The sequence below is a fragment of the Lactuca sativa genome, chromosome 8 (assembly GCF_002870075.4).
Source record: "Lactuca sativa cultivar Salinas chromosome 8, Lsat_Salinas_v11, whole genome shotgun sequence".
Classification (NCBI taxonomy): Eukaryota; Viridiplantae; Streptophyta; class Magnoliopsida; order Asterales; family Asteraceae; genus Lactuca; species Lactuca sativa.
The window spans coordinates 191,698,611-191,708,573 of record NC_056630.2 but is presented as its reverse complement, the minus strand read 5'-3'; the positions used below and the strand labels follow the sequence as shown (position 1 = coordinate 191,708,573).

The window sequence follows — 9,963 nt, the reverse complement described above, 5'->3', positions numbered from 1 at the left end:
TGTTTACAAATCTCTGTTTTGTTCAAAATTTGAATACAAATAACTGAAAAGTAGAAAACAGGAAACGACGACGCCGGTCCTTAAGAAGGGTTGAATACCTGTCTACTGGTTTCCTAAGAATACAAGTGATTTTGAAAAGTGTCAACAATTAAGTTGGTGAGTTCATAAGCATTTTGTGTGATAAGGATTTTTTACGTTTACTAGTAAAATGAATTTTTGTATACTTCTAGAAAATCCGATATTTTCTTTAATACGAACTACAAATGTAGGTATTTTCTTTGTATCTTTTCCTTGTAAAATCCAATATTTTCTTAGATATGAGTTGTAGATGTATGCATTTCTTTTGTATCTTTCCTTGTAAAATTGAGCAACAATCGAGCAGCTTCAACTAGGGTTCTGTTACTTCTTTCGACCACACCGTTTTGTTGTGGAGTGTAGATGAGAAATTGTGGTCAATGCGTTTCTCGAAGAACATCCAAACTCACATACTACAACTCATGCTAGGAACTTCCACTCTCTCTGTCGATTGCCTTACGCATGCAAATTATACACAATACAAGATCAAATAGAATGTCGAATAAAAGACTATACCCTAGGACCACAACCAAACTAGGAACATGAAATAAGGCCAAATCAGTCATTCTAGGGTTATATGATCCTAATCATATACAATTTAAAAGCATGCATTTAGCAATCTATGATACCAACACATATTCCCAACCTAGCATCCCATGTTTCTTAGACTACAAGGCATCACATATCAGGACACTCTATCATGCGATTTTTAAGTGTATCCCTAGCCTTGTCCATGCATGCAAACATTCAAATCATATAGCGTATCAACATGTATGGGTGTTCTGGGAATCACTTACTTGAGCTCAACCAATTACACGCATCACACCCCTTTTGTCTTTATAAAATGCTTTTAGAAATTTATTTTTTTTCAAAAGATTATCAATTCATTAGTTTGAGTCCAGACATAACTGAGGGTGTGCCTGAGTCCCTCAAACCAAAGATCTGATACCAACTTGTAACATCCCGAAAATTTAGATGTAAAAATTTCATTTTTAATTCAACCAAAATATTGATTATCTTTAAGTCGGCATTCAATATCCTTTTACTAAATATTCAAAAGTACTTTATAAGAAAACAATTATCAGAGTACAATCCCAAAACCATCATAATGCGGAAACATGAGTGGATGCACTGCGATCAAGTCGGGCCCTTCCCTTTTGAACCGAAAATACTTGAAACCATAACCATAAAAACCGTAAGCACAAGGCTTAGTGAGTTCCACAAAATACCACACACAACACAACACAAATAAACAGATATGGGTTATCAGCAACCCTGGGGACTATCAGCAGTCTCGGTGGGCTAACAGCACGCCCGGTGGGTTATCTGAAACCCTGGAGACTATCAACAGTCTCATTCACACATCATAACACAATAATAACAGCTAGACCCAGCCGATCATCACAAATATAACTATTCTACCACACAGGCTCATACAAACATGCGAGTGCCACAAAGATAGCTAGCATCCTAAATACATAATTTAGTGAGTCGGCATTAGTGCCTTCGACTCACGAGCACTGGGAGAAGACTTAACTCAGACTGTTGAATCTCACAGATAAATCTTTGGTTATTGATCCGCTAATATGCCCGCGCTATCAACATAAAATAGCATCCAATTAATAATTGGATCTCGACTCACACTAAGAGTCCAAAATAAGGTAAAAGACCCTTTCACCCTTTACCTAACTTGGCCGAAGGCCAAGGCCCAAGCCAACTATCCAAAAGGCCCAAATTCCAAAATGATCACCCAAGGCCCAAATATGGCCCAATTTTCCAAATTGGACCCAAATCCCTTCATGGGCCATCAACCAAAAGAGTCCAATAAAATAGCGTTATCCCAAAAATAGAGTTTTGATGGCCCAACAAGCCCTAGACTCCTAAGGTCCAACATGGGCCCAATACCAAAAAGCCCAAAACTCTGAAGCTCACTGTTGAGTACGCGGGGCGTACTCAGCTCGTACGCTTAGCGTACACGCTCTGGGGCTTGGACGCACAGCGTACCATATTGTACGCCCAACGTACTCCCCAGTTGGCCAACGTTCATCATTAAGCTCTTATTCGGTTAAGCCTTCAACCCAACTCTCACATGTGACCTTCTTAAAGTGGCGTATCACGTAAAGTTGGCAATTTTACATGCATGCATGGCTTAATGGGGTTCTATAGCTCAAAAGAACTTAACAAATGGTCTTAACACATGCATGAGTCTATAAACACCTCAAAGCTTGCATTTTTAGGGACAAAGGGACCAAAAGAACCCTAGATCTACCATCAATCAATTCTTGAGTGAATCAAGAGGCTCAACAATCCCTCCAAGGACTCAAAAAGCAGAAAATATCACATAACTAGATCTAGCATCATAGATTAGCAAGATAGGAGCTTTTTAGATCAAAAGGTTAGCAAATTATGAACTAAACTCAGATCCTCAAGCTCCAAACACAACTCCAGATGGTCCACTTCTTCTTTTCCTTCACAAAGCACCAACAAACTAACTTTATGCTTAAAACTTTCAAGAACTCACTAGGGTTTCGATTTCTGGACAAAAGAGGGTGGAGGCTGTCTAAACATGACCAAAAGAGGCTATCACAAGGTTTAAATATGGTGAAAACCCTAAAAATTAGGCTTTCACTCATGCCCACGTACGCCATGTGTACTCCATATACGCCCCGCATACGTGGTTAAGACCCGCGATCCGTAGTGCACCAGTTTTGCAAAACATTAACACCCAAGGGTCCAAACAGAGAAATACTTGAATCAGGTGTTGACATGCCATCACATTTGAGATATATAAAAAGTAATTATGGTGAGGGAATTACTATAGATAAGTCGTTCAATTCATGTTTAGTTGCTCATGTTTTTTTTAAGTGGCGATCACCTTAAATATGAAGCATCTAAGATGTAAACTTGGATCAACTTCATTTTGGAGTGGTTCATATTGATGTTGGTTAGGGAAGTATATAAGTATGAAGCAATTTAAGTTTCCATATAAGTATTATAAAATTTGTAATTGGTTTTTGTTTGTTTCATGGTCCTTGGAAAATCTTCAACTTCCTAGAAATAATAAACAACAAACTTTTTCAAATCTACTAAATTGGAATACAAAGCATTAGCGGTTGTTACTTGTAAAATTGTGAAAATTTGTGTTGAAAGCGAGGTTTTTTGTTTCAATCTTGTTAAGTATGTTTTGAAAGTTGAGGTTTTTAATTGGAAAATCTCCAGAAAAATCCTAAAATTTTAGTCTAATTTAAGAAAAGGTTACAAACTAAATTTTGTTTACAGAAAAGCACATAATAGGGATGAGCAAAAACCGAACCGAAAACCGAAAAACCGAAAAAAAACCGACATAACCGAAACCGAAAAACCGAAACCAAAGCAATAACCGACGGTTTAGGTTTGAATTTTACAAAAACCTAAAAATAACGGTTTGGTTCGGTTTTGACGTATAAAACCGCCCATAAAAACCGAACCGACCCACATATACATTATTTATATTATGATTTAAACTTTTAGTTTTAGACTTTATACTTTATCTCTTTAATACTTTGTGTTTATTTTCAACAAACTGTTAACGGTGTTAAACTTTGATCTTTTGAACACTTTTATGCTTTTATAATACTAGAATTCATACTCTTTATTTTAGTATATTTAAAGTAGATACAATACTATTTATCGCAACGTATTTTCACTATGTTTGAACCAAAAAACTAGAAAAAAAAAAAAAAAAAAAAAAAAAAAAAAAAAAAAAAAACAGGAGCTCATAAACACACGGTTTAAAACCGAAAACCCATAAACCCAACCCGGAAAACCAAAAAACCGACCCATGCAAAAACCGAACCTATATGGTTTTAAAAACCGAAAAACCAACTTTCTACGGTTTGGTTTGGGTTTAGCCAAAAACCGACCTAAACCAACCCATGCTCATCCCTAGCACATAATACCGGCTAAAAATTCGAAAAAACCATTTTCGGCCAGTTTCGCAGATTTAGCTGGTATTCTGTCCTTTGTCGTCAGCTTGCTCAAATTTTTGGGACTTTTTCGAAAATTACCTGATAACCAAAATATTGAGACTTTTTTTAAAATTTCCATCGAATTAATGGATATTATTATTAACAAATCATTTATAAACATAACAAATATTTTTATTCTAAAAAAATACATTTGTTGCTAATTTCTAGGAATTAATTGGTGGTATAAGTACTCCTCTATTGCTTGTTGACCACTTCAAACTCTACGTTCCTCATATGCATCAGTATGAGTATGATGGTGAGATGTACTTAGTAGGTGTTCCTCTTATGTTGTTTAACCTAACTACCATGCAACATTCATACCTCACATGGTAACAACTATCGCATATTTAGCCAGTATTTCGTCCTTTTTTTGTTAATTTACTAAAAATTTAGTTTGAGACTTTTTCATAAATTCGACTAAAATTTTAGGACTTTTCTGGAGATTTCCCTTTTTAATTTGTACAAAGTCAAATACCATTTTATGGGTTCGTGTTTAATTTTTACTAGACTCACAAAATACAAACTTAAACTGATACAACACATTTATGCAATATTCACATCATTACCGATCCCTTATAATTCTTAGACATGGTTTTATTCAAAAGAAAAGTTAGGTCGTTCGGTATGGTATCATGAAGCACTTTGTGGTCCAGGTGGCTACGGTGGTTGTCTGTGCACACCATCTCAGTCCTCTCGTGGTTCTGATCTGGAACCACGAGCATGGTCTCTCGTGTTGCCCACCACAATCCACCATGGACTCTTTCTTCTCTCTTCATCTCTTCTTCTCACTTGCAGCTTAAACCCACCACAACCATATCCTTCGTTGTGAGTATACTAGATTGAATGGAAGGAGGGTGGAAAAAGAAGATGATGAGGTGTATACACACCACAAGCCTTCTAGTGGTGTGTATACAAGAAGACCTTAATATTGCACCCAACATTGTACTTGACCCATGTATTTCGTATCAACGTGGACAATGGTTGGGGAAAAGTTAGAATATATATTTATTTTAAACTAAACTAGTTGTGAAACCCATATAATACACTATACGGATTGATTAAAAAGAATATATAAATGCGTAAATGTTATACGATTTTTAAGTAAAATATTAAAATAAATACAAACAAAATGATAGAATAAATAAATAATTCAATTTATATTAATAAAAATCTATTGACATTTTAAATAATTGTTCTGAATAATAGATTTTCAAAAACTTTTTTGAATACAACATTAGATGTGATATTGTTAAGCTTACAATAATTGTCTAGAAAAATTTGTTTTTGATGAGGTAACTGTTTATATTGTAACATAAATATAAAAATTCTTTTAAGGTTAGGATTTATAATAAATAAAGAAGAAATGTATTAATTGTAATTTATTATCATATTAATTACATTTAATACATTACACATGTAAATAAAAGTATTATGTGCATTTTAAATTTTTAAAAATTGAAAAAAAAAATCAAAAATAAACATTTAGATATTATTATTTCAAAAATCCTCTCTAATAAATAAAGAATTTTTTTGTCACATGGCATGCTTTCTTTCAATTTGACAAATGTCAATTTTTGATAATTTTGAATTAATTTTTTTTTCATATGTTATTTTTTGGATTTTTCTGTTTTCATATAATATTTTAATGTAATAATTACAATAAATATAATAATAAATAAATATCAATTTCATTAATAAGCTTACCTTCTAATTTCAAAAAATTTAAATTAAAGTTTATTGGTTTCTTTATTTATTTATTTAAATTATTTGTTTAAATTTAAAAAATAAAAAATATTTCAATTTTAATAATTTATTAATTTTTTTAAAAATTCAAAGGTCTCAATTATGTAGACCCTCATATTTATTTTTTATTTTTTTTAAATTGGTCTCACAACTATTAGTACATATCAAAACTCATGAAAGATTGCAATGTAACAAAATAAATTTTGATTTATTAGAGTATAAATTTTGATTTATTAGAGTAGATATTATAATAGAATTTCAGAAATGGCTCTAGTAGTTTTAAAACCAACTACCAAGAGATGAACATATGGCCAAATGTAGACATTAAAAAACGAGATCTTTGTGATTAAAATTTTGTAAACAAACACAAATAAAAAACGACTCAAAAGAAGTGAGAAGAACAAATCTCTTAAACTACAAACATGAATATCGTGTTCAACTCAATTCAACTCAACTGGTGATTCATTCACTAACCAAACTCCATCACAGTCCACACATATATGGTGTCTTGACATAACATGAAAAGAGAATAACAACCAAATACAAAATACAAATACAATGAGTAGAGAATAGGGAAGAGTCAAAAACCAACTAACCAGAAACCCAACAAAAAGAAAACACATTCATTACTTAGAAGCACTTCCTGTGGACAATGGATGGACCAGACTCATCATATTCACCCTTTGAGATCCACATCTGTTTATTCACATTCACACAAAACCAAAACCAATTATAGCAAAACATTATGAATGAAATTTTCTTTGTATTTGAAAGACGTTGCTATCATATAAAGAAATGAATGAAAGGAATTTGATATATACCTGTTGGAAGGTACTGAGTGAAGCAAGGATGGAGCCTCCGATCCAGACACTGTACTTTCTCTCAGGTGGAGCAACCACCTTAATCTTCATGCTACTGGGAGCCAAAGCAGTAATCTCCTTACTCATCCTATCAGCAATTCCAGGAAACATAGTGGACCCACCACTAAGCACAATATTCCCATAAAGATCCTTCCTGATATCCACATCACACTTCATGATCGAATTATAAGTCGTCTCGTGGATTCCGGCTGCTTCCATTCCGATCAACGACGGCTGGAAAAGCACCTCCGGGCACCGGAATCTCTCAGCTCCGATCGTGATGACCTGTCCGTCCGGCAACTCGTAGTTCTTTTCCACGGATGAGCTGGACTTGGCGGTTTCCAGTTCTTGTTCAAAGTCAAGCGCCACGTAGGCGAGCTTCTCCTTCATGTCACGCACGATTTCACGTTCTGCTGTGGTGGTGAACATGTAACCTCGTTCCGTTAGGATTTTCATCAGGGAGTCTGTGAGGTCACGCCCCGCCAGGTCAAGACGGAGGATGGCATGAGGGAGGGCGTACCCTTCGTAGATTGGGACTGTGTGGGAGACACCATCACCAGAATCCAACACGATACCTATCAAATTTTCAAAGGAATTAGAGAAATAAATACTAGAACATGCATTGTACTAGAAGTGTAAGATGAAGGAGAACTAACCGGTTGTACGACCACTGGCATAGAGGGAAAGCACAGCCTGGATAGCAACATACATGGCAGGAACATTGAATGTCTCAAACATGATTTGAGTCATCTTCTCTCTATTGGCCTTGGGGTTGAGAGGTGCCTCAGTGAGAAGAACAGGGTGCTCTTCAGGAGCAACACGGAGCTCGTTGTAGAAAGTGTGATGCCAAATCTTTTCCATGTCATCCCAGTTGCTCACAATTCCATGTTCAATTGGATATTTTAAGGTAAGAATACCTCTTTTGGATTGTGCCTCATCTCCAACATAAGCATCTTTCTGGCCCATACCTACCATCACACCAGTGTGACGTGGTCTACCAACAATACTAGGAAACACTGCCCTTGGAGCATCATCACCAGCAAACCCAGCCTGTAGAGTTAACAAAGAATCAAACCAATTATAAATTGATCCAATTCAAGAAAGCTTAAGATTTTTCGGCTAAATGTAAGAAATAGCAATGTACTTTCATTTATTTGTGTATTATAGGATCCTATTTTCATTTATTTCTATTACAGCATTGTGCTTTTAACTTATTATTATTATTATTATTATTATTATCATTATTATATTCTTTGAAATAACAACTCAATTATAGCACCTGAAATTGCTTTGCATTTGAATCTCATTGCTAAAATTGAGTATATTTGTTAAGGTACAATGTTGTAATAAGCAAATCCATGAAAGAATGTAGATATTTCTTGCATTTAACCAGATTCACAGAGCAGAATATTATGAGCTAAATGCAAGACATAGCAAAGTACTTTCATTGATTTGAGTATTAAGGCATGGCACTTTGAAAAATCTATCTTATTATAGCATTATACTTCAAAAATGCTATCCAATTGTAACAGTGGAAACTGCTTTGCATTTGGATCATATTGCTACAATTCGGTAAATTTTTTGAAGAAGTATGCTATAAAAAACAAATCAATGAAAGTAAGTTGTTCTTTATTGCATTTAACCCTGATATTTTTTTTAATGGCAAGAAAACATAGATCCTGTTCGGATCAAGTCTGGTATGCACCACTACTAGTTTGAAAGACCAGAGTGATACCAGTTGGCCGAAGAACATGGGATCCTAATAATACAACTAACCATATAAATAAAGATCGCTTGTCAATAACAAAGTACACTAACCTTCACCATTCCAGTTCCATTGTCACAAACAAGGGGCTGAATATCCTCAGTGTCGGCCATTTTCTATAAGACTGTACCAGAAACATGAAAAATAAGTTAGTTGAGGACATCAAAGTCTTTCTCCCAATAGTATTCATGGAATTTTGTTCTCATCCTAAAGAAACATCCACAATGTTCACATATACGGTGAAATGAAATGTATGTAATTTAGACGGATCATCACCTAGCTAAAGATCAAATAACTAAACGTGATAAATCCAACCCAAATCAGTATGAATGCATGAACAGATCTGAGTTCTTCCGATTTGGAATAACACTCGCACCACATCAAACATACATTTTACAGCACAGATCCACAGAACTCAAAACAGATCAAACAACAGAACAGAAATCTGAGGGTAAAATAAAGGAAATCCAACAATACAACATGTTCATCACACAAGAGCAACTGATAGACCTATAAATACGCCTTTTGTTCTAATGAAGGCGAACGGATTCAGATCGGAAACTTAAAAGCAACAAAATTACAAGAAAAACAAAGAGATTCAAGCAGAAACAACTAAATCTTTGAATATTCCATGTATCCTTATGAGTGTGAACTGATTCAGATCGGGAACTCGAAGCAACAAAATCACTATAAAAACGAAGAAATTCAAGCTAAAACAGAATTCATGATAGCGACAGCTAACCTTTGACTTGATATCTTGCTACTAAATAGAAACGGATCGGAGGAGAAGATGGAGCAAAGTTTTCCGATGGCCGGCCGCTTAACCCTAAGCTTACGTTTCGCTGTGTGTTTTCTCACTTTGATTTTTGTGTTGAAAAGGAAAGAATTTAGGGAGTTTTCTATAACAAATGAGATGATTCCGACCACGAGGAATGTTAGGGTGACGTGGCGGTGACAGGCATTCTGAATGCAAGCTGTACGATCTTCGATTTTCGGTGTTGATTCCAACTTGAAATCTTGGCCGTTCGATTTTCGATCTGCTCACAAAAGATGTTATGAGTCGGTATATATTTATTTCTCTTTATTTTTTTAAGCAAAAGCAAACCGTTTGATTTTTTTCTGGCCGGTTCCGTCTAAAATTAATTATTATTGTATGATGAGATGACAAACGGGCAACAAGGTACGCCGTTAAGTCTTTTTATATGGTAAAACTAAAGTGTTGTTTGTTTTGGAAGTGTTTAAATGTCTTTTGTCTTTTTCCAAGTTTGCGGAAGAAGACGTGCACTTGCAAAACGTCTACTCGTCAGAAGGGAAAAGTGCTCAAAAAGTACTTTTGTAGAAAAACAAACGAGGCCTTAATTCTTTTGAAGATTACATTCATAGATCTAGGTGATATGACATTGTTATGCATGATGCGTTATATTCTGTTAAGTAACTCCAACACATCCGGTGCGAAGAAACCAAATATAAATGGTATGAATATGTGTTGCTTTTTCATGCACGATTTCTTATG

The 9,963-nt window shown here is 34.8% G+C and overlaps 1 protein-coding gene across 1 annotated transcript; it reads right to left on the bottom strand.

The window, feature by feature from the left end:
• Window positions 1-6,269: 6,269 nt before the first annotated feature.
• On the bottom strand, window positions 6,270-9,353 carry LOC111882438 (actin-7). Its single transcript, XM_023878805.3, has 5 exons — window positions 9,193-9,353; window positions 8,504-8,574; window positions 7,342-7,735; window positions 6,647-7,260; window positions 6,270-6,521 (listed from the first exon to the last, which is right to left on the bottom strand). The coding sequence occupies exons 2-5, from the start codon at window positions 8,561-8,563 to the stop codon at window positions 6,456-6,458; spliced, it is 1,134 nt and encodes a 377-aa protein (XP_023734573.1). The 5' UTR covers window positions 8,564-8,574; window positions 9,193-9,353; the 3' UTR covers window positions 6,270-6,455.
• Between the last annotated feature and the right edge of the window lie 610 nt (window positions 9,354-9,963).